At 44.1% G+C, this 25,584-nt stretch overlaps 2 protein-coding genes across 2 annotated transcripts; one reads left to right on the forward strand and one right to left on the reverse strand.

Moving 5' to 3' along the window:
• Nucleotides 1-654: 654 nt before the first annotated feature.
• LOC135072735 (transportin-3) lies at nucleotides 655-18,439 on the forward strand. The gene is made up of 11 exons (XM_063966764.1): nucleotides 655-925; nucleotides 1,065-1,952; nucleotides 2,225-2,404; nucleotides 3,137-3,300; nucleotides 3,915-4,128; nucleotides 5,578-5,733; nucleotides 7,847-8,082; nucleotides 8,754-9,074; nucleotides 9,547-9,716; nucleotides 13,060-13,291; nucleotides 18,050-18,439. The coding sequence occupies exons 1-11, from the start codon at nucleotides 812-814 to the stop codon at nucleotides 18,108-18,110; spliced, it is 2,736 nt and encodes a 911-aa protein (XP_063822834.1). The 5' UTR covers nucleotides 655-811; the 3' UTR covers nucleotides 18,111-18,439.
• A 161-nt stretch (nucleotides 18,440-18,600) lies between these two features.
• On the reverse strand, nucleotides 18,601-25,387 carry LOC135072733 (chromatin assembly factor 1 subunit B). The gene is made up of 7 exons (XM_063966761.1): nucleotides 25,174-25,387; nucleotides 24,804-25,037; nucleotides 24,419-24,627; nucleotides 24,026-24,295; nucleotides 20,677-20,880; nucleotides 19,751-19,896; nucleotides 18,601-19,256 (listed from the first exon to the last, which is right to left on the reverse strand). Exons 1-7 carry the CDS (start codon nucleotides 25,300-25,302, stop codon nucleotides 18,655-18,657), a joined length of 1,794 nt encoding a protein of 597 aa, XP_063822831.1. The 5' UTR covers nucleotides 25,303-25,387; the 3' UTR covers nucleotides 18,601-18,654.
• Between the last annotated feature and the right edge of the window lie 197 nt (nucleotides 25,388-25,584).

The following is a 25,584-nucleotide window of genomic DNA, read 5'->3' on the forward strand; positions in this document are numbered from 1 at the left end:
TGAATTTTTTTAAAGAAAAATATTTTAAAAGTTCATTCAGTTTTTCGTTCGTTCGTTTGTTCGTTTTAGCCGAAAGACGTCCACTGCTGGACAAAGGCCTCCCCCAAGGATTTCCACAAAGACCGGTCCTGCGCCGCTTGCATCCAGGTACCTCCCGTTCAGTTTTTATTCCTTCTTAATGGGATGCATAAGTTTTCTTGTATTTATAAATGATAAACAACATTTACCCGTGGTGGCCTTTGAAAATTTTGTGTGTCAGAGATGTCCCGCCCGGATGTCCCTGTTGCACAAACCGGGATAAAAACTATCTTATGTCCATTCCTGGGACTCAAACTCTATCACTGCCAAATTTTATCAAAATCGGTTCATTGGTGCGTGAATGCTTAACAGACAAACCTTAGCCCCGATTACGGTAACTTTTAACGTCTACAATCCAGACACGCTTCATCGATTCTGCAATACGATTGGTCAAAACAGCTGACGTACGCCAGCGTAAACAGCGTACGTCAGCTGTTTTGACCAATCGGCTCTTATTTTCATGATAGACAAAATGGAAAGTAAAGTAAATTATAGCAACACTTATTGTTTATGGTATAACATTAATGACAGCACAGATTAAAAATGTATGTTCACCTGTCACCAGTTGTCACAGATTTCCTTTCGTCAAGCATTTCATACGTTTCGTATGCGGTTAGTTGTATTTAATTTGTATTTTTACTTAAAATCTATGTTTTAGATATGAAAGTGCATGGTGTTTGTGTTATGAAAAAAGGGCGTTAAGTGACTTTGGTGTTGTGTTCACGTTTAAAATATGGAGGCCCCCCCAATGGACACAGTTTATCAGGCCATCAGTGCCTTGTACGACAACCCAGATGCAAGTGAAAAGGAAAAGGCATCTCTTTGGCTTGGAGATGTTCAAAAATCTGTAAGTATCATAGTTTCTTCCAGAATAGTATTAAATATAACTGCCCAATAGATATGCCATAACATGTAAATTATGAAGTTTTAGTCACAATTTGTGCCTAATACGTTTAAATAACCCCACGTCATGCGTTAAATTTCAGATTCACTCATGGAAGATAGCAGACGATTTGCTGCATCAGAAAAAAGATATCCAATCGACTTATTTTGCTGCCCAAACAATGAGATCCAAAGTACAGAACAACCTCTCAGAATTGCCACCAGAGGCCATCATATCGCTCCGAGACTCCTTGGTGTCTCACCTGGAGGGAATGCCGCCCGACACTAGTTCAGCCATCCTCACACAGCTTTGCCTGGCTCTAGCAGACTTGGCTCTACAATTACCTTCATGGGAAAACTGCATAAGTGAACTAATAAAAACATTTTCTAACAAAAATGACTATGCCCTATTAGAAATACTGACTGTGCTTCCTCAAGAAATCGATTCATCAAAACTGAAACTGGGAGAAAACAGACGGGAAGACATAAAACAAGAGTTAAGGTCTAACAGTCAAAATGTAAACTTATTTTTAAAAGAAAGTATTGTTAATTCTCCAAATACACATGTAGGACTAAGAATTATTAAATGTCTAACTTCTTGGATACAAGTTGGAGCTATTGATATGCAAGAAATACCTCAGAATGCAGTTATTGGGTTTTGTTTACAAGTTTTAAGGGATCACAATTCAATAAATATATTGCACGATGCCGCTTGTGACTGTGTTTGTTCATTACTGCACTGGTTAGAGGATAGTAGTCATGATGAAGTGGAGAAGCTTATGTTTGACAGTTTGTCAGCGCTCGAAGACAGTTACCACTTGGCCGTGGCTCATGAGGAGGAGGAGAAGGCATCAAATTATGCTAAAGTGTTTACAGAGCTGGGTGAAACATTCTTAACAAAAATTATTGATGCTGTGTCTAATGGGAATACACACTTTGCTATGAGGTCACTTGAGTTGGCTCTTGTATGTGTGGGACACCATGATTATGAGGTAATCAGATTTTGTATATTTTTGTTCTTTAGTTTGCCAATGAACCAAGCTAACCTGATAGTGATAGTATAGCTATAGTTATTTTTTATTATGTTTTATATGTCACATAAAGATTTACTTATATCCTAGGATATCTTAAACTAAATACATTTGTATATTTATACTTTCTTATCATTATAAAAAGATTTAAACAATCACATTTATATTATCTTAGTCATACTGTTAATTTTATGTTGTTTAATTTAATGAAAATAACTGTCTTACTGTTCCAGGTGGCAGAAGTAACTTTCAACCTATGGTACAAGCTCTCTGATGATGTTTATCAAAGGGACTATCAGCCATTGACAGATGCGTTCAAGCCTCACATAGAAAGGCTAATCGAAGGCCTCGCCAGGCATTGCCAATGTGAGCCAGACCAGAGTACACTTCCAGATGAAGGTGATGATTTCTTTGTAAGTATATTACTTCCTTGTAAGTATATTTTGGAATCCCCCAATCCCCTTAATTTATAAATTGTAATTTGTAAACTTGTGGAAATAAAAGCTTTTTATTTATTTTATTAAAGTATATTTTGGTTACACAGCTGTGCGATTGCCATTAAAAACTTGTTCAAACTGTCACTGTTGTTATTTTTTAGAGATTTCTTAAAAATCTGTGTTTATTTCTTTCTTGTGTATCCTTTGTGCATAATTTACATTATAATTTGTATGATTATAATAAAAAAAGGTAGGTACTGTCTTTACCTAAATTAGCAGCCTTACTAATAGCGGGCGTTATTGTGGTCTTTTTTTTGTTAATGACCCTACAAATATAGGGCGTTATTGTGGTCTTTTTTTCGTTCACAGCCTCACAAATATTGGTAGTTATTGTGGTAATTTTTCAGTTAAAAACCCCACAAATATCGGGCGTTATTGTGGTCCTTTTTTCGTTAACAACCCACAAATATAGGGCGTTATTGTGGTCTTTTTCTGGTTAGCAGCCTTACAAATAGCGGGCGTTATTGTGTTTTTTTTTATTCACAGCGTCACAAATATCGGGCGTTATTGTGATCCTTTTTTCGTTCAAAACCCTACAAATATAGGCCGTTATTGTGGTCTTTTTCTGGTTAGCAGCCTTACAAATATCGGGCGTTCTATCCTTTTTTCGTTAACAGCCTCAAATAGCGGGCATGTTTATTCTTGCAGGAATTCCGCATCAAGGTGATGGGTCTGATCAAGGATGTGGTGTTCATCGTGGGCTCCAGCGCCGTGTTCCGGCAGATGTTCGCGGCGCTCCACGCAGACATCTCCTGGGAGCAGACCGAGGCGGCGCTCTTCATCATGCAGTCGGTCGCCAAGAATATACTGCCGTGAGTTCTAATTCTTACCCCCTTTTGGTATGAATTAATGGTGATGTAGACATTGGTGTATATCCACTCACTATTGTCTTCTGCCAATGTCAGTGTTCCTCTTTTTATAAAGTCCTAAGGTCGCAAATTTAGAACAGCGGCACGTGTACGCACGTAACTAGTTTTCGCTAGAACGCGCGTAAGGCCCTTTTCACACGTCCCGGTTGCCGGCTAACCGGCGCCGGGTATCCGGTGGTGAAGTGTATGGGCATGGTACGTAGCTTTCACATGTTCCGGCGTAATTAATCCGGCATGCCCATACACTTCAACCGGGACATGTGAAAAGGGCCTAAGTAACGCGTGCGAACGGGGCGTCTGTGTGTAACGCCCTTATTCACAAACATTACTATGAGGTCTGAGTGCGCGTGGACGCACAGGGTGACACACGAACCAATCACAGAGCTCTATTCAACGCTGTGCGTTCGATTCAAGCATTGTTTGTGAATACGGGCGTAACTTACGATCAGTAGTCGATCGTCCACGCACAAAATACGGCGCGTGAAATGGAGCGTCCATTTCACGCGCCGCCGTTCCGAATTTACCGTCTCAGTTCTTAACAACCTATCCCTTTCCAGCGAGGAGTACGAATACGTGCCGAAGGTGGTGGAAGCAATTCTATCGATGCCTGACGACACGCACCCGGGCGTTCGCAAGACTTGCATCCTGCTGCTGGGCGAGCTGTGCGAGTGGATCGAGCAGCACCCCGAGGCGTTGGAGCCCAGCCTGCGCGTGCTGGTGCGCGCCGTGCACGACGACCAGCTGGCCTACGCCGCGGCGCTGGCCTTGCAGGTGAGACGCGTGCTGCGGCCGAGCGGTGCGGTGGATCGAGCGGTGCGGTGGATCGAGCAGCACGACGACAAGCTGGCCTACGCCGCGGCGCTGGCCTTGCAGGTGAGACGCGTGCTGCGGCCGAGCGGTGCGGTGGATCGAGCGGTGCGGTGGATCGAGCAGCACGACGACAAGCTGGCCTACGCCGCGGCGCTGGCCTTGCAGGTGAGACGCGTGCTGCGGCCGAGCGGTGCGGTGGATCGAGCGGTGCGGTGGATCGAGCAGCACGACGACAAGCTGGCCTACGCCGCGGCGCTGGCCTTGCAGGTGAGACGCGTGCTGCGGCCGAGCGGTGCGGTGGATCGAGCGGTGCGGTGGATCGAGCAGCACGACGACCAGCTGGCCTACGCCGCGGCGCTGGCCTTGCAGGTGAGACGCGTGCTGCGGCCGAGCGGTGCGGTGGATCGAGCGGTGCGGTGGATCGAGCGGTGCGGTGGATCGAGCAGCACGACGACCAGCTGGCCTACGCCGCGGCGCTGGCCTTGCAGGTGAGACGCGTGCTGCGGCCGAGCGGTGCGGTGGATCGAGCAGCACGACGACCAGCTGGCCTACGCCGCGGCGCTGGCCTTGCAGGTGAGACGCGTGCTGCGGCCGAGCGGTGCGGTGGATCGAGCGGTGCGGTGGATCGGCGGTGCGGTGGATCGAGCAGCACGACGACCAGCTGGCCTACGCCGCGGCGCTGGCCTTGCAGGTGCGAGTGGGTCGGCAGTGACAGATGGCCCACCATTCTTCATTCTTCTTCCTGTCTGCCTGCTACTGTCAAGTTTGGTCTGTATAGATGACCCACGCTGAACTGTCCCACCAAACTTAATGACAGGGGGGCGCTACCATCGTTCAACTATACAGGGTGTTAGGTAAATGGATATATGAGCCGACACTAGCCCATGTTAACATGGGCATATAAATGGTATGGTGAAGTCAGAAATTTGGTATCATCATTTTATTTTTTTAAATTTTCATACAAAATAAATTTTATAAAATCCGATTTGTATGAAAATTAAAATAATTAAAATGAAGATATCAATTTTCTGATTTCACTATACCATTTATATACCCATGTTAACATGGGCTAGTGTCGGCTCATATACCCATTTACCTAACATCCTGTATAGTTTCCAACATGGCAAAAATCGGAACCAGCGATCCGGTATTGACGGTGGCGCCCCACTGTCAATGTCATGCACAGGACAGTTCAGTATTTTGGAACTATATGGTTCAGAACTTGCATTTTCACTGCACGCACTTAGTCATTTCGTTTTAGATGACACTACCAAAAATGCTTTTCGAGTACCCATGACAGGCCTAAAATCACACAGGTTCTCTCCCGACTGGCTCAGGAACAACGGAATCACGTCTGCCCCGAATCGTGTCTTCCAAAGAAACAATATCACAACTTTGTTCTTGTTGCAGAACATCTGCAAGGCGTGCCGCGTGCAGGCAGCATCTCACGCGATGTCGCTGCTAGAAGCCACGCGCGACTCAGAGAAGCTGAACCTGCCGCTGCCGGCCGCCGCGGCGCTCGCGCGAGCCCTCGCCTCCGCGCTCGGCGGCCTGCCGCCCGACCAGGTCAGTCGCTCATGACGTCACATAACACTGCCGCCCGACCAGGTCAGTGACCGGCACTCCTGCAGGCGGCGTCGCACGCGATGTCGCTACTAGAAGCCACGCGCGACTCGGAGAAGCTGAACCTGCCGCTGCCGGCCGCCGCGGCGCTCGCGCGAGCCCTCGCCTCCGCGCTCGGCGGCCTGCCGCCCGACCAGGTCAGTCGCTGCTGACGTCACATAACACTGCCGCCCGACCAGGTCAGTGACCGGCACTCCTGCAGGCGGCGTCGCACGCGATGTCGCTGCTAGAAGCCACGCGCGACTCGGAGAAGCTGAACCTGCCGCTGCCGGCCGCCGCGGCGCTCGCGCGAGCCCTCGCCTCCGCGCTCGGCGGCCTGCCGCCCGACCAGGTCAGTCGCTGCTGACGTCACATAACACTGCCGCCCGACCAGGTCAGTGACCGGCACTCCTGCAGGCGGCGTCGCACGCGATGTCGCTGCTAGAAGCCACGCGCGACTCAGAGAAGCTGAACCTGCCGCTGCCGGCCGCCGCGGCGCTCGCGCGCGCGCTCGCCTCCGCGCTCGGCGGCCTGCCGCCCGACCAGGTGAGTCGCTGATGACGTCACATAACACTGATGCCCGCGGGATCTGCCCGGCTTTTACCCGTGGTCCCCCCAACATGTCCCCAATTTATTTTAACCATGTTCCCACCGCACTAAGTGTGTGATGTGAAGATATTATAAAGATATTATGGTGCCGTACCTACCTATAATTATTTTCTATATTAATTATAGATTTTTTTATAATATTATAGATACCTAGGTGACAAGCAATGTTTGCCACTTAGTGCGGTGGGACCATGGTTATAATAAATTACGGGGACATGTTGGGGGGACCACGGGTAAAAGCCGGATCTGCCGCCCGACCAGGTCAGTGGCCGCACTCCTGGACTCCTGCAGATGACGTCACTCATAGCACTGCTCGCAGGATAGAGCAGCTATTGTCGCACCCAATGAACAGCCTTGCGACAATTTCGACACACATACTTCAGTTTATATTGGCGCGTAAAGCTATGTCTTATGCAACTTTAAACTGTGTGACAGTGACATAACGGTGGTCATGCAAGCAAACATAGTCAGAGTCACTGTATTTATATTTTTTTTCGAACTCCTCCTATGTTCTTCTGATTAATTTCGTTGCGGGTCCAATGACAGTTTAACTTTCCCCCGGAACAAACTTGACCTTCATTGGTTGGGTTTTTGTGGCGGTCAAGCTGTAGATCCTGGCTACACAGGAGTTGCAGTGGTGGGAACGAGTGGTGGGAATAGTCCCGTATATAAAAATCAATGATATGCTAGACGTTCTGGCGCCGCATCGCAGGCACACCGCACTTCGGTTGAGCGAGAAAGTCCCGTATTGCGACGCCGCATACCACATGTGTACAGTGATGCGGCAAAATGTTTGCGGTGCGACGCCGCACCGCACCGTGTGGCATCTCCCTAAGAATACTGGTCCGTCGGATTTTAGTGGATAGACCCCATTCTATTGGGAAGACGCCCACATAACCTACAGGCCGTCCACATTGCCCAATGGGTATGCTCAAAGAATTTCCAGACGTTGTTCGCTGTTCATCTCCGCGAGTTTACATCGAAAACAAAATACGCACGATGGCCCACCTACAGGATACTATTCGACAAGGCCTCACATACGAGCGAACATTGACTCACGCACGCGTATTCTTATGTATGATGGAAGAAAATAAAGAAAATGGTGTACTAAATACTGTGCAGTATTTAACTGCCTAAATAATAATAAAAACACAGAATGTACTTTTTTAAGTTGCCTCAAGACACTGAGAGGTAAATAAGTAGTTAATATTATTCATGATAATTCATGCTAAATCATGTATTTCCTCCGCCATTTTCCGCAGTTTGGCACCTCACGTCACATCATTTTACCGAAGTCAGCCCTATAGCTTCGGCGCAGTGCCGATCACTGACGTTAGGCTAAATTACACCATATTGTTAATGACATTGAGCATTTTTTTTTTTAAATACCTTCGCGAAGTAAAACTACTGTACATAGTACTTATTATTATTCTGTGCTAGGGCGAACTAATTAATTTTCAACCCACAGCTCAGCGTGGCCATGCGGGAAGCGGTGAGCATGCAGCTGGCACCGCTACAGGCGACATTGAAGTCGGACGCGGCGCTGCAGAAGGGCACGAGCTCGGACCCGGTCACCAGCCTGGACAAGATCGCGGCGCTGTTCCGCGACATCAAGGCGCCGGCGCCGCGACACGACGACGTCGCGCTCGCCTGCCTGCCCGCGCTCGCCGACGCCTGGCCCGTCATACGCGACGTCATGCAGAAGTGAGAGCAGGGAATACTATAGAGCAGTGGTTCTTAACCTTTAAGTCATGAGGGACCGTTTTACTAAATTTCTGTCTTGTCAGGGACCACCTCATAATCAAAAAGTAAACCAGTTTGACTGCAAAAATCAGTTAAAAGTGGACCACTTGGAATGCCTCCAGGGACCTTAGTGCTTGCTTTGCCTCCAACATGAAATCTGCGCGCACGCATTTTATTTTAATTTTTGATACAACTCGCCGCACCTGCGCGGGTAGCCTAGCCAAGCGCTTAGACACCATGACTATACTGGTAGGGAGAAGATGGATGGAGCGTTCTGGACATAAGTCTCGACTCGTGTGTAATATAAGCGTCAACATAAGTCGGACTCGAAGACGCTAACTCTACTAAGCCTAATTTTAATAAAAAAAAAAAACCAAGCAAAGAACCCTCGGCTGCAACGGAATCAACAGTTGCCATCAGGCAATAATGAGGATCATTACTGTTGTACAAAATAATGTAACCCATCCATCAGCAATTTTTAAAAATAGAAATTGTGAAAAATATAAATTTGTATTTTTTTAAATTACCTATAGTTAACTTAACGGATTTCTTAGCCCTATAAATCTGCATTAACAACTAAAAATCGAAATGAACCTCATTGCCCTGTATTAAATAGTTCGTTTTCCCCTCAGATACAACACCGACGGCCGCATAATGGAGCGGTCAACCCGAGCGCTGCGCTTCGCCGTCCGCTGCGTGGGACGGAACGCTGCGGCCTTACTTCCACCGCTCGCAGTACACATGGCATCTTTATACATGACGGCGGCACACAGCTGCCTGTTGTACCTGGCTTCGGTGCTACTTGACGAGCTGGCAGCGGCACCGGGATGTGCGCCCGCGCTCGTGCAACTGCTGCAAGACCTCATGCCGCGCGCCTTCAACCTGCTACAGGTGCCCAACGGAATGCAAGACAACCCAGACACTATTGATGACCTGTTCCGGCTTTGTATCAGGTTAGTCAGCTCGGTGTCTTCACTACAGGACGACTGTCTCTAATTTTTTTTTTCAAGTTTTTTTTTATTCTTCTACTTTATCCTGGATAGATATAGGGTTGGGGAGGCCTAAATTTCTCCTCTAATCACCTTTTACGAGATTCTCAGTAAGTATGCAGAGCATATAACTAACATTCTAGTTTCTTGGACGATCCTTTCTATCCGGCCCATGAGGACAGCGCATCCCGCTGGAGTTCCTTGCAACTGTTCGTTCTTTTATTTATTATATTTGGTGCACAAAACAGGGATACAACCATAACATACAAAGCGTTTAAAGCAGGTTATACAGTATAACTTGTTGCAGCTCCAATAACAAGTGCACTTTCTGTTTTATATGTGTTTTCTAATCCTCTGTTTATTTTTGTCTTTAGAGATAGGGCATTATGCCAGACGTCTTTCAGCGACGGATCATAAAGATGGTATTCCCTCGCAGGTTCTTGCAGCGTATCCCACTGGAATTCCTATCGTGTGGCGCGGCGGGCGCGGTGGTGCAGTGCGCCAACCTGGCCTGCAAGCTGGACCACCGCGAGGCCAACTCCTCCGTCATGAAGTTCCTCTACGACTTCGTGTCTGCCGCCAATAGGGGCAAGGACCAGGTCAAAGGTAAGGCGGATCTTGAATTGGTTGCAGGTTTTGCGACTTGGGCGGCGTGTGTTTTTATGATAACTTTAAATGAATATCTTTATTTATCTTGTATAAGACTTGACGCCGCTAGCATCGTCATCATCTCAACCATAGGACGTCCACTGCTGAACATAGGTCTCCCCCAATGCTTTCCATGTTGCCCGGTTGGCAGCGGCCTGCGTCCAGCGCCTTCCTGCTACCTTTATGATGTAATCCGTCCACCTTGTGGGTGGACGTCCCACGTACGTGGGAAAATGCAGACGCCGCTATAGTTTTCTTGAATAACGAATTTTTTTTCGTATCCATAGGTCGCTGGCTCATATCTGGCTCAAAGGACCAAAAGTAATGTAGCGGTTATAGATCACACATTTAGGATTCGCGAGGTGGTGAATCGCTTTTTCTTTAATTCTAGAGGAATTGGTCTCTTTCCGATAGCTCCATCCTAGCTTCTCCAAGATTAACGACTCCCTTCCTTCACGATACTTCTGACTTTGAGTGTCTCCGCACTGCTGGCCAACGAGCTGCTTGACCTGTATGGTACAGAGATGACGTATGCGCAGGAATCGGTCTCTTCCCGGTAGCTCAATCTTAGTTTTTCTAGGATCAACGACTCTCCCTGTTTCACGGTACTTTTAACTGACTATGAGCGTCCCCGCAGTGCTGGCCAACGAGCTCCTAGACCTGTATGGGGCAGAGATGATGACGTACTTCCAGTAGCTTTGTCCTAGTTTTTCTAGGATCAAGGACTGTCCCTCCTTCACGATACATCTAACTGACTGTCTCCGCAGTGCTGGCCAACGAGCTGCTAGACCTGTATGGTACAGAAATGACGTACGCGCAGGAATTGGTCTCTTCCCGGTAGCTCCATCGTAGTTTTTCTAGGATCAACGAACGAAATTCAACTCTTCCCTCTTTCACGATACATCTAATTGATTTTGACCGTCTCCGCAGTGCTGGCCAACGAGCTGCTAGACCTGTATGGGGCAGAGATGATGACGTACTCCCAGTAGCTCCATGAGCTCTATCCTAGTTTTTCTAGGATCAAGGACTGTCCCTCTTTCACGATACATCTGACTGACTTTGAGCGTCTCCGCAGTGCTAGCCCACGAACTGCTAGACCTGTATGGAGCAGATGATGACGTACTCCCAGTAGCTCCGTCCTAGTTTTTCTAGGATCAAGGACTGTCCCTCCTTCACGATACATCTAACTGACTGTCTCCGCAGTGCTGGCCAACGAGCTCTTGGACCTGTATGGAGCAGAGATGACGTACGCGCGGGAATTGGTCCCTTCCCGGTAGCTCCATCTTAGTTTTTCTAGGATCAACGAACGAAATTCAACTCTCCCTTCTTTCACGATACATCTAACTGATCCCGGTAGCCCCATCCTAGCTTCTCCAGGATCAACGACTTTCACTTCCTTCACGATACTTATGACTTTGAGTGTGTCTGCAGTGCTGGCCAACGAGCTCCTAGACCTGTATAGGGCAGAGATGATGACGTACTTCCAGTAGCTCCGTCCTAGTTTTTCTAGGTTCGACGACTCTCCCTGTTTCACGGTACTTTTAACTGACTATGAGCGTCTCCGCAGTGCTGGCCAACGAACTGCTAGACCTGTATGGGGCAGATGATGACGTACTCCCAGTAGCTCCATGAGCTCTATCCTAGTTTTTCTAGGATCAAGGACTGTCCCTCTTTCACGATACATCTGACTGACTTTGAGCGTCTCCGCAGTGCTAGCCCACGAACTGCTAGACCTGTATGGAGCAGATGATGACGTACTCCCAGTAGCTCCGTCCTAGTTTTTCTAGGATCAAGGACTGTCTCTCCTTCACGATACATTTAACTGACTGTCTCCGCAGTGCTGGCCAACGAGCTCCTAGACCTGTATGGGGCAGATGATGACGTACTCCCAGTAGCTCCATGAGCTCCATCCTAGTTTTTCTAGGATCAAGGCCTGTCCCTCCTTCACGATACATCTGACTGTCTCCGCAGTGCTGGCCAACTAGCTGCTAGACCTGTACGGCGCGGAGATGACGTACGCGCAAGAATTGGTCTATTCCCGGTAGCTCCACCCTAGCTTCTCCAAGATTAACGACTCCCTTCCTTCACGATACTTCTGACTTTGAGCGTCTCCGCAGTGCTGGCCAACGAGCTCCTAGACCTGAATGGGGCAGAGATGATGACGTACTCCCAGTAGCTCCATGAGCTCCATCTTAGTTTTTCTAGGATCAAGTACTGTCCGTCTTTCACGATACATCTAACTGAATTTGACTGTTTCCGCAGTGCTGGCCAACGAGCTGCTAGACCTGTATGGGGCAGAGATGATGACGTACTTCCAGTAGCTCCGTCCTAGTTTTTCTAGGATCAAGGACTGTCCTTCTTTCACGATACATCTAACTGACTGTCTCCGCAGTGCTGGCCAACGAGCTCCTGGACCTGTATGGGGCAGAGATGATGACGTACTTCCAGTAGCTTTGTCCCAGTTTTTCTAGGATCAAGGACTGTCCCTCCTTCACGATACATCTAACTGACTGTCTCCGCAGTGCTGGCCAACGAGCTGCTGGACCTGTATGGGGCAGAGATGATGACGTACTCCCAGTAGCTCCATGAGCTCCATCTTAGTTTTTCTAGGATCAAGTACTGTCCGTCTTTCATGATACATCTAACTGAATTTGACTGTTTCCGCAGTGCTGGCCAACGAGCTGCTAGACCTGTATGGGGCAGAGATGATGACGTACTTCCAGTAGCTCCGTCCTAGTTTTTCTAGGATCAAGGACTGTCCTTCTTTCACGATACATCTAACTGACTGTCTCCGCAGTGCTGGCCAACGAGCTCCTGGACCTGTATGGGGCAGAGATGATGACGTACTTCCAGTAGCTTTGTCCCAGTTTTTCTAGGATCAAGGACTGTCCCTCCTTCACGATACATCTAACTGACTGTCTCCGCAGTGCTGGCCAACGAGCTCCTAGACCTGAATGGTACAGAGATGACGTACGCAGGAATTGGTCTCTTCCCGGTAGCTCCATCCGAGCCGAATGAAGTGCGGGGAGCACGGGCGGGGCGGGGCGGGAAGCACGGGCGCGGCGGGGTGGGCCGCAACTCGTTCACATTACTCCGGTCCGGTGATTTTGCCGGCATTTTGTAGCGACAAAACGCTCGGTAAAAATGCCGGGCTCGGCGAAAAAGCCGGATCCGGGATAATGTGAACAGCTTCATACAATTTGTACCGCCGCTAGGCCTTCCGGCGATTTTACCGGACCGGGAGATCTGCCGGTCCGGCATAGTGGGAACCCGGCCTAACTGACTTTGACCGTGTCCGCAGTGCTGGCCAACGAGCTGCTAGACCTGTACGGAGCAGAGATGACGTACGCGCTGCTGGAAGCGGCCGTGCTGCACCTGCACGCCTACATGCTGGCCGAGGTGGCCGAGGTGCTGCTGGAGCTGACGAGCGCGCGCGGCGGCGCCTGGCTGCAGGCCGCGCTCGGCCGCCTGCCCGCGCGCCCGGCCGCCGCCACGCCGCAGCAGTGCTGGCAGTTCCACCAGTACGCCGTCAGGTATAATACCTCCTATGTTCTTCTGATTAATGGCAATGCCAGATTTTGTATGGAAAGTGGCGTCTTTTTTTTTTCGCGCGGCCATCGATCAAACTTTGTTTTTTGATTACAAAATAGTGTAATAAACCAAACTTACTATGGCATGTATACCTCTAAACTCAGTCTGAACTGAGTTACGAGCATTAGAAGTTTGATGATTTTCATACTAGATTTGCTTTTTGTGCGCAAGTTTTGTAAGAAATTGCAACAAAATATTGCGCTATTTTTTTATTGCGCTGATTCTGCTTCATACTGATGTCTGGAGCCTATAATAGATATTTTTGTTTGTTTACACATACAATCTCACTAGTTTGTTGCAATTTCTTACAAAACTTTGCGCGCAAAAAGCAAATCTAGTATGAAAATCATCAAACTTCTAATGCTCGTAACTCAGTTCAGACTGAGTTTAGAGGTAGGTATACATGTCATAGTAAATTTGATTTATTACACTATTTTGTAATCAAAAAACAAAGTTTGGTCGATAGCCGCGCGAAAAAAAAAAGACGCCAATTTCCGGCATTGTCTTTTCGTTGCGGGTCCAATGACAGCTTAACTTTCCCCCGGGACAAACTTGACCTTCATTGAATGGGTTTTTATGGCGGTCAAGCTGTAGATCCTGGCTACACAGAAGTTGCAGTGGTGAGAACGAGAGGTGGGAATAGTCCCGTTGTCAGGTACGTGACCAACTGTGCTGACAGTTCCACCAGTATGCTGTCAGGTACGTGACCAACTGTGCTGACAGTTCCACTAATACGCTGTCAGGTACGTGACCAACTATGCTGACAGTTCCACAAGTATGCTGTCAGGTACGTGACCAACTGTGCTGACAGTTCCACCAGTATGCTGTCAGGTACGTGACCAACTGTGCTGACAGTTCCACCAGTACGCCGTTCGGTACGTCACTACACTGCTGCTAGTTCCACCACTACGCCGTCAAGCACGTGACCACCTGCTGCCAAGATCCACCAGTCCGCTGTTAGATACGTGACCAACTGTGTTGACAGCTCCACCAGTATGCTGTCAGGTATGTGACCAACTGTGCTGACAGTTCCACCAGTATGCTGTCAGGTACGTGACTAACTGTGCTGACAGTTCCACCAGTACGCTGTCAGGTACGTGACCAACTGTGCTGACAGTTCCACCAGTATGCTGTCAGGTGCGTGACCAACTGTGCTGACAGTTCCACCAGTATGCTGTCAGGTACGTGACCAACTGTGCTGACAGTTCCACCAGTATGCTGTCGGGTACGTGACCAACTGTGCCGACAGTTCCACCAGTATGCTGTCGGGTACGTGACCAACTGTGCTGACAGTTCCACCAGTCCGCTGTTAGATACGTGACCAACTGTGCCGACAGGTCCACCAGTATGCTGTCGGGTTCGTGACCAACTGTGCTGACAGTTCCACCAGTATGCTGTCAGGTATGTGACCAACTGTGCTGACAGTTCCACCAGTATGCTGTCAGGTACGTGACCACCTGCTGCCAAGATCCACCAGTATGCTGTCAGGTACGTGACCAACTGGGCTGACAGTTCCACCAATACGCTGTCAGGTACGTGACCAACTGTGCTGGCAGTTCCACCAGTATGCTTTTAGATACGTGACTAGCAGTGTTGGCAGATATAAACCCGTACGCTGTTAACGCCACGAGTGCCACGACCCATCCCACCAGTGAACTAGCCCGCAATATACGGTGAGCTAGCGCGCAGTATGCAGTGAGCTAGTGCGCAATATGCAGTGAGCTAACTCGGAGTCAGGGTGTCCACTGCAAATGTTCGAAAAAATTCCCTGACTTTTCCCTGACTTTCCCTGACAATTTTTTCAAAATTCCCCAAAATTCAAGGATAAGCCGACGCCACAGGATGGACATAGTCATGACTACTTTAGGAAAAATAAGGAAAAAAATCTATCTCAATTATTTTTTAACTTACACAATAAATTATGAAATTCGATGAAAATTGACACCCCTTATGATATTTTACATTACCACGACCACAATTTTTCAATTATTCCTGGTTTTCTGTTTATATCGGCAACTTAAGTAGTGCTGCTGTTCACCCCAACTCTTAAAACCCCCAGAATCCTTGCAGTTTTTACACAAAAGTTAATCAAAATATTATGTTATTTCCTTAAAATTTTGAACGATTTTTACTTTCACTGCACTTTGACTCATCGTTTTGTAAAAAAAAAAGTATGAACACTACTGCGGCAAGTTTTTTATAAAGTTGACGCAACTATCCAAGATTCCAAAATGGTATAATACTCTAAGAAACCTAGTCGCAAAAAAGATATGCGTACCATTTTTACAAGCACTTCGCTTGTTAGTTAGTATGGGATAAATCTTGCAACTGAATTTAAAACCAGTTCTCCTCATCCGATTGAGCTGAAATTTGGTATACTTGTGTAAGTACGATGACAATGCAATATTATGGTACCATTAAGCTGGATGGAGTCAGAGTCAGAGAGACATTGAGATAGGAACTCTTAACGAAACGGCGGAATTGCATCTAGTTTGGGTTCGTTGGACTTGTCTTTTCGAGCACTTTAGTGCTAGATGATGTCCAGGGTCCTGATGATGAAGTCAAGAGGTGGCAGGAGCTGGCCATAGGAAGTCCTAAACGAAATGGCGGAAGCTTATCGAGTTTGGGTTCGTTGGATTTGTCTTCCCGAGCACTTAGGCCATGAGATTGAGAAACAACTAAAAAGTTTAAAATAAAGTTGTAATAAAAAAAAAACTTTTTTAAAAACAAGCTTGACTTCGTTTGAAAATTATAATTGACTTCATCATCAGGACCCTGGACATCATCTAGCACTAAAGTGCTCTAAAAGACAAATCCAACGAACCCAAACTAGATGCAATTCCGCCGTTTCGTTTAGAAGTTCCTGTGGCCACCTCCAGTCTCCATTCCACCTCCAGTCTCCATTCAGCTCAATGGTACCATAATATTGCATTTTCATCGTATTTACATAAGTGTACCAAATTTCAGCTCAATCGGATGAGGAGAACTGGTTTTAAATTCAGTTGCAAGATTTATCTCATACTAACTAACAAGCGAAGTGCTTGTAAAAATGGTACGCATATCTTTTTTGCGACTAGACTTCTTAGAGTACTATACCATTTTGGAATATTGGATAGTTGCGTCAACTTTATAAAAAAACTTGCCGCAGTAGTGTTCATACTTTTTTTTTACAAAACGATGAGTCAAAGTGGAGTGAAAGTAAAAATCGTTCAAAATTTTAAGGAAATAAAATATTTTGATTAACTTTTGTGTAAAAACTGCAAGGATTCTGGGGGTTTTAAGAGTTGGGGTGGACAGCAACACTACCTACCTACTTAAGTTGCCAATACAAACAAAAAAACAGAAATATTTAAAAAATGGTGGTCGTGGTAATGTAAAATATCATAAAGGGTGTCAATATTCGAAGAATTTCGTAATTTATTGTGTAACTTAAAAAATAATTGAGATAGATTTTTTTCCTTATTTTTCCTAAAGTAGTCATAACTATGTCCATCCTGCGGCGCCGGCTTATCCTTGAATTTTGGGACACGTTGACTTTTCGGATAGATCCAGTTAATTCTGTAACCTATTACTGATATCGTTTGAAAGAGCTCGTGAAGCACTTTCAAGATCAATAATCAGTTTTTCGATATCTTGTGTAGTTTAGAAATAATCGAATGAGATCACTTATCGTTTCCACCCTGTATTAATAGCACTCACAGTGAACTGCTCACTAGTCTGCACTCAATAAACAAATCAATAAATAATTATAAAAAAAATATAAATAAACATAAGTTATAAGTTGCACTTTCACATCGACAATAGAAAATATATCATTTTACTGAAACAAAAAAGTACAACTATTAAAACAAAAAGGAGTAATCTAGTTATGACAAAAAAAAATCATAACATAGATCACTCTAATCCTGAAAAAAAAAACTATATGAATAATCTAATTAAGAACAAAATTATGTCATAATTTAGATCAATCCACTTCATTAGATAAAAAACTAAAAAGGAGTAATATAATTATGACTAAAAACAAAGTCATAATGTAGATCACTCCAAAGCTGAAAAAAAAATGCTTCGATAGTCAAGACCAAAGGTCTTTCTAGAGCATAAATTAATTAAATCCCTCATTTTACAAACACTGGGAAATTTCGGGAGACAAACAGTGTTTTGGTAGACAAAATCTCAATGTTTCCCTGACTTTCCAGGTGACCCCTCTATTTCACTGACTTTCCCTGACTGCTATGAGCTTCCCTGACTTTTCCCTGATTTTCCCTGACTTTCCAGAATGTGGACACCCTGTCGGAGTACACATTGAGTTAGCACGCAGTACCCAGTGAGCTAGCGCGCAATATGTAGTGAGTATACAGTGAGCTAGCACGCAGTATGCTGTGAGCTAGCGCGCAGTATGCTGTCAGCTAGCGCACAGTATGCTGTGAGCTAGCGCGCAGGATGCAGTGAGCTAGCGCGCAGAACACATTGCGTGTGTTTTAAATTCATAAATTAAATTCAATAATTTATTTTCTAGGAATGACCTAAAAACTATTGCTAAGTACTTGTTAAGTCCGGTAATGATTATGAGCTACTATTCACTAATACTGAAAATATACTGCTCTACTTCTACTGCCTCTACATTTGACTACTTAAATAAATACAAAAACTAGAACTAAGTTATGATTCCAAATATTAAATACATATTTATCTTATTCCAGGGCAGAGAAGTGCAAAGAGATGACCCGGCTGCTTCGCGACTTCGCGCGGCTGTACCGATAGCCGCCAGGCGCCCGACTGAACCTCAGCCGCTACTGAACAATAAGACAAACTAATTATATCCGAACTAGACTCTTACTCTTAGACTTCTTACTTCTTCCATATTATCCTACCTAAGTGTAGCCGAGTGAAACAAAAAATCTCATATCAAATGCGAAGTGTTTCGCATAATTAAAAGTTGATTCATTTCTTCCCATCTCAAAATTCAATTAAAAGAGTTATTTTAAGATTTGTATAGATTTATTTTTAATAAATAAACCGAACGAGTCAACCCTTAATAAGTTAGGTAAGTATGACACTTTCTATCGATGAAATATATTTTGTTATTATTATACCTTCTTTTATTTGATTGTGATACTTGCTTGTAAATATTTATTATAAATGTTTACTCATACACTTGACTTTCTTTTATTGTTCCAGTAGTAATTTGTTAAAAAAAATAAGCTTAAATTAAATGTATATTATAATTGTTATGTATCAAATCTTTTGTGACCAGTTCTGCATCTCTGTCGGCGTTATTGGAATCAAAATGGGCAATATAATCACTTCACTTTTTCTTACTATTTTTAGGGCTCGATAGGGTGACAAAACTCACTCGTCTAGGGGCTTTGGGACTCGGCGCAGCCTTCGACGCGGGTGACTTCACGTCCGTCACTTTGGCTTGCTTAAAGAAATTGTTACTGCTAGAACTTTTCGGCGTCTCCGCTTTAGGCGACTCTTTCTTTTGCTCGGGAGAAGTCTTCATTTGTTCGGGTGACGTCTTTTTCTGGTCTTTCGGCGACTCAGCTGACTTCGTCTCAGTTTCGTCGTATACTAACTTCATATCTTCGCTGTCCTCTATTTCAATGACCGCCGAAGGCTTCTCAGAATCCACTTCCATCGCGTCTTGCTTAGGCTTGCCCATTCCACTGTTGGAGTTGTCATTCCACGACGGCATAGCGACTTCTTCTAATACATCAATTTTTATGGGAGTTTTCTGCTGATTGGCCTCGATCTTCTGCTTTTTAGGAGACTTCTGTGAGGGTGTTTTGAATTTGATAAAAGAGTCTATTTTTTGGACGTTGCTGGTTTGCTTTTCTTCAGGAGCTTTCTCTTTTATTTCGGTTTTCTGAGATTCTTTCGGTTCTTGTTCTTCAACTTCCATTTGGTCTGTAATAAATGATAAATAGTTTACTATCAATAAAGTAAAATAGGATTACAAATCGTTGGAAAAATGCTTCATGACCAAGTAGGTAAATATTATGCAATTCACACAAGTTATACCAATCAAAAAAAAAACATTTGTAAATCCCACATAAAGCATCTAGGAACTGGATCCGATGATAGGGGTGGATCCGCCTCGAAGGACCATTTAATATAGGGCGTGTGGAATGAACATAAGCAGTTTGAGTGACTGTTAGAAATACACTGATCTATTTCTTTATTATATTTATCTGTATAATTTATGACTACGCTCGTACATACCATTCCCAACCGATATGATATTTTACTAAAGTTTATTTATTTATTTTGGGAAACATACAGTTACAATATAATTTAACTTAGGTGCAGTAAAAAAACACATAAACCAATTAAGTTTCCACATTTAAGTTAAAGTTGGGATTTATTAAGTTTCACTTTAGATATTTGTCTCACGGCGATACCTTCAGTGGTCTGAGGAAGCGCTGGTGTTTCTTCCGGCAGCACGTTGCCCAGCTCGCCGTCGTCGAAGCTGATGACGGAGCAGTAGCCGTCCGTGCTGCTGGCCACCAGCCGCCGCGCGTCCGGAGACCACGACAGGTCCGTCAGCCTGGAAGAAACAGGCGATATAAGCACACAGGAGTGTCATGCTATTCACCTACAAGATGGATCGACATCACAAAGGTAGCAGGAAGGCGCTGGACGCATGCCGCTACCATTCGTTCAACATGGAAATCATTGGGGGAGGCCTATGTTTAGCAGTAGATATCATATGGCTGAAATGATATGATTCAATATCAATATGGACAGTTGTGTCTCAAGACAAGTCTTCGAGCAGTGTGTGTTGCCAGTATTGATATATGGATCTGAAACGTGGTCACTTACTAGGTCTTATTAGGTCACCCAAAGGGCGATGGAGCGGGCCATGCTTAGTTTCCCTGCGTGATCGAATCAGAAATGAGGAGATCCGCAGGAGAACCAAAGTGACCGACATAGCTCGCAGAATTGCTAAAATCAAGTGGCAGTGGGCGGGGCACATAGCTCGTAAAGACGATGGCCGTTGGGGCAGAAAAGTTCTCGAGTGGCGACCACGGCCTGGAAGACGTAGCGTGGGCAAGCCTCCTACTAGGTGGACTGACGATCGGGCAGCGCAAGACCGTTCATTGTGGAAAACCTTGGGGGAGACCTTTGTCAAGCAGTGGACGTCATTTGGCTAAAACGAACGAACGATTCTTTTTTTATAAAATTCCATAAAATATGAGTAGAGGCCGCAGGCATGCAATATTCATTGGTTGTCAACTTCTCATGTGAAGAAAATAAGATGCTTTTTCATGTGCTAAGTAATTTCTATTTTTACTGCTTCTTTATTTTCAAAAAGTCAGGGTCTCACCTGGTGTAATGTATGTTAGATATGAGCGCGACAGGCGTCTTCTGCTGCGTGTCATACAGCAGCACGCTTCGTTTAGTAGCCACGGCGAGCAGCATTCGCGGCGCCGGCAACGCGGGCGCGGGCCCTTCGCGGCGCGCGCTGAACCGCAGCGGCGCCCACCGCACCGCCAGCGCCGGCTCCCCGCACGGCAGGATGCAGGCTGGCCTGGAGAATAGAATAAGCTTGATAAGATGAACTAAGATAAAAAAAAATCTAAATCAAAAATATTTATTCAGTTTAGACCACAAGTGGCACTTATGAACGTCAATAGAAAATAATAAAAAAAGAAAAGGTAGCCCTTATGGGGCACTTTACATGTCTCCTTATCTTTTGGGCCCTACCAGCGCTTCGAGACAAACATATGGCAAGTGCTGAGAAGAAACGCCGGAACAAACTCAGTCACCACTTATTGCCAGGAATTATCTAACGGTAATGCCGTTTGTAGACATCCGCTTTAGCTTTAGGTTGGCAGAAGTACAAAGGCACGACAGAAACTGCGCCGCACAGTAGTTTGATTTTAAAAATAGGTGGACATACGATCGAAAGTCATAATTTCACCGAAACAAAAATTGTTTTGGATAGCATTTTGAATGCTGAGCAACATTTGTCATAATGCATTTTTCGATAAAACGAGCCTTTCATGCTTAAAAAAAATATGACAAGAAAATTTGTATGGAGAAAAATCTTTTTTAATTTTTTTCTGGCTACTGTTGCAAACTGTAGCGGTCAAACCTTATGTAGTCGTAAGTACCTATGGTGCCTAACATTACTACATAAATACTTTTTGCGGGCACGCGCGGCGAAGCGAGTAATGGACATGACAAATTTTAAATATTTTTATTTATTCATTATTGATTTTAATGCACTTAAAGTAATTATTAATAGATAAATATACTTAGTCTAACTTACTACAGCCCTCTATTACCTCATTTCACGCTAAAACCTTTCAAACTAGAACCTACGTTTGTAGGTACTAGGTAGTCTAAGTTGTTTTTATTGTCATTATAATATTCACTACTGGTCTACTGGTTATCGTTTAAGATAGATTAGGTAGATATCAACCCTTTACCTAGGTATATAGGTATATACCTAGAAGTAGGTACTTCTTGGCACTTATAATACCGACATACATGATTAAAAAAAGTCTTCAAGCAAGAACCCTTGACTTCAATGGTTATGAAAGTTTTTTAACTTTCTAGAGTAGTCCTGAATAGAACCTTAAATCATTTTGAATTTCATAATCGATTACAGTAGGTAGCGGGATAGTTTCAATTTTGATAGAACTGTAATTTCCAGTTCTTCTGTTGAATAGTCTTATACTTTCGCAAAAATATTTTTTTTTTGGCTCCTTTAAAGAGGTGTAAGTTTCTTTCCCTTCGTCTTAAAAGATAACGTACATAACACTTTTATAAGTAGCCTCAAACATAAAGCATACCTTTACCCAATCATCGAACTGAGAAAAATCTGAACTCCGACATTATTTTATCACCTTCTTCCATTCATGTCTTCAATTATTATCTTCGTTCGAAAAACAATCAAAAAAAGATATTTTAGCCTATTCACTTATCTTGATCAGAGTGTTCAAAATAATCAAAGTCACTCATATACTTACTTTTTCCGAAAGAATCCAATAGGCAGGTTTGCAGTACACCAAAATGTTATCACATTATCTGCACCATGTATCAGCAGTTTTTGTGTACGTTAGCTGGCATATAAAACTATAGGTAGAGGTGTACATAATGGATCTGCAATATTGTGTGGCATTACGGCTCGGAAACGTGGCCTCTCAATATAGGCCTTATAAATAAGCTCAAAATTGCACAACGTGCTATGGAGAGGGCTATGCTCGGTGTTTCTTTACAAGATCTAATCAGAAATGAGGAGGAGATCCGTAAACGAACCAAAGTCGTTGACATAGCCCAACGGATTAGCAAGCTAAAGTGACAATGGGCAGGGCACAGTACGCAGAACTAATGGCCGATGGGGCAGCAAGGTTCTGGAGTGGAGGCCACGTACCGGAAAGCGCAGCGTAGGATGTTCACCCACAAGGTGGACCGACGACCTCATAAAGGTAGCAGGAAGGCGCTGGATGCAGGGCACCACCAAGCGGCCATTGTGGAAATCATTGGGTGAGGCCTATGTTCAGCAGTGGACGTTCTATGGTTGAAATGATGATGGATGATGAATAATGTGTAGAAGAGGGTTACGGATATTTCCATTTATGATGGAATTATTTGACTAACTGAATGGAGAGCCATAAAAATGTATTGTTTACTATATGGGTTGAAACCCTTACTGAACCCACTACCTACTGTAATCGATTATGACAGTCAAAATGATTTAAGGATCTATTCAGGACTACTCTAGAAAGTTTAAAAATCTTTCATAACCATTGAAGTCAAGGGTTCTTGCTTGAAGATTTTTTTAATCATGTATGTCGGTATTATAAGTGCCAAGAAGTAGGTATATACCTAGGTAAAGGGTTGATATCTACCTAATCTATCTTAAACGATAACCAGTAGACCAGTAGTGAATATTATAATGACAATAAAAACAACTTAGACTACCTAGTACCTACAAACTTAGGTTCTAGTTTGAAAGGTTTTAGCGTGAAATGAGGTAATAGGGGGCTGTAGTAAGTTAGATTAAGTATATTTATCTATTAATAATTACTTTAAGTGCATTAAAATCAATAATGAATAAATAAAAATATTTAAAATTTTGCATGTCCATTACTCGCTTCGCCGCGCGTGCCCGCAAAAAGTATTTATGTAGTAATGTTAGGCACCATAGGTACTTACGACTACATAAGGTTTGACCGCTACAGTTTGCAACAGTAGCCAGAAAAAAAATACAAAAGATTTTTCTCCATACAAATTTTCTTGTCATATTTTTTTTAAGCATGAAAGGATCGTTTTATCGAAAAATGCATAATGACAAATGTTGATCAGCATTCAAAATGCTATCCAAAACAATTTTTATTTCGGTGAAATTATGACTTTCGATCGTATGTCCACCTATTTTTAAAATCAAACTACTGTGCGCCGTGGTAAATCCGGAACCCCAATACATTTTACGCATATTGATATGGCTGCCAGTTAGTAAAGGATGTGCTGCAGTGTAAGTTTTTATATGGAACTACCGCCTAGTTCGCCTAGGACCAAACCCAACTCATATGTATTTCATTTCAAAGTCAATTTAGGAAATTTCAAACATTTTTTTACAAAATTCTAAACAATTCACTTCTGTAATAAATGAGCTGAATAAATACACATTTTTTATGAATAGAAAAATTAGAAAGCATACTCACACTTTCAATGAATATCTAGTGTAAATGTACACAGCATTGATTGGTTTTACATCCACCTTGGCCTGGTCAGGTTCCACCCGACCCGCTGGCACTGCCAGCAGCAAACCATCAGGGCTGAAATGCAGTCTTCGGAAGTATGTCTGCAGCGTGTCATCGTGGTAGAGACGCACTTTAACTTCGTGCAGAGGGTGGTCAGGTGGAAAAGGAAGAGTGGCTTTGCTGCTTCGTGATACAACTTTCTTTGTGTTCACATCAATGGTACGGAATACTCTGGAATGATGAAGATTGTTTAGTCATTGGAAATCAGTTAGGCAAGCTGGATGTTAATTTTTTTTTCTAAAAAGAACAAGCATTATTCTTGGTAATTTAATTATCTATCTAGCTTTTGTATACCTATCTGTGCTAGCAGTGGCAATGATACTGCCTTGAGGATCCCATGACACACCCTGGATGAACCCCTTGTGATCTGTGATAATGGATGTGTACCGGCCTCGAGTAACATCCCACACTAGCAGCTTGTTGTCCACAGAGCCTGACGCCAGGTGCAGGGAATCAGGACTCCAGCTGAGATCTAGGACATCTTCCATGTGGCCTCTGAGTGTCTGATGGATAGTAAAAGTATTGACTGAAGAAGTAATGACAGTATTTTAAATGTTAAATTTTTTACAACTAAAATGATGTGAATGCTCTCAAATACCTGCCTTGTTTTGCATTAATAACACCCCTCATTTAGCGTGGGGAATTAAAAAATGGAAGCTTACACAGATTCACCACTCACCTTGTGAATTACCCACGTTTCTTTGTACTGCTCCTCTCCTTGGTCAAGAGTCTGAACAGTTTCCTTCTCAGTCTTTTGTTGCCAGACAAAAATAATTGATTCGTCATCTCCAGATGCCAGAAGTTGTCCGTTAGGGGACCACCGTACTACATTCACTGCCTTTTGGTGACGGGTTAGATCAGCAACTACCTCAATGTTTACAGATCCTGAGTCACTGGAGTTTATGTACCAAATCTATAAAAAAAAGTAACTTCAGATAATGCCTATAAACGTACAAAGGACTGACTGATTACTGACACAGAACAGATATACTCCAAAAGGACTTATTTAGTATGGTTTAAAGCAATGTAGAACAAGAAAAAGGATTTACCAAAACATGAGAATCCGTGCCACCAGTAGCGAGCCGTAATGGCCCATTAGGCTCTGTATTTGGCTGAAAATCTACACTAAGGACTGGGTCACGATTATGCCAAGATATTTCGGGAATGGCGAATTTCATTTTATCACAGTTTTTCTAACAAACAGGCAAGTAAACTTTTCAGCTGATTAATTTCTTAAATCTGTCAGATTTTAGGCGCCAAAACTCTCCGATTGTGACATTTGTTTTCTTAAAGTATTTATTTTTAATTATTTCTACTAATAGTGTTACTATAGTTTAAAAAAATTTTAAATAACTAAAAGCAAAAATAAACTTCTAACTTTTTTATATAGCGATTGCCCTAATAAATATAAAAATAGAGGTAAAAAAAGCGAGAAAACTATCTAAGAATATGAATTCTTA

This window comes from Ostrinia nubilalis, chromosome 6 (genome assembly GCF_963855985.1).
Source record: "Ostrinia nubilalis chromosome 6, ilOstNubi1.1, whole genome shotgun sequence".
Classification (NCBI taxonomy): Eukaryota; Metazoa; Arthropoda; class Insecta; order Lepidoptera; family Crambidae; genus Ostrinia; species Ostrinia nubilalis.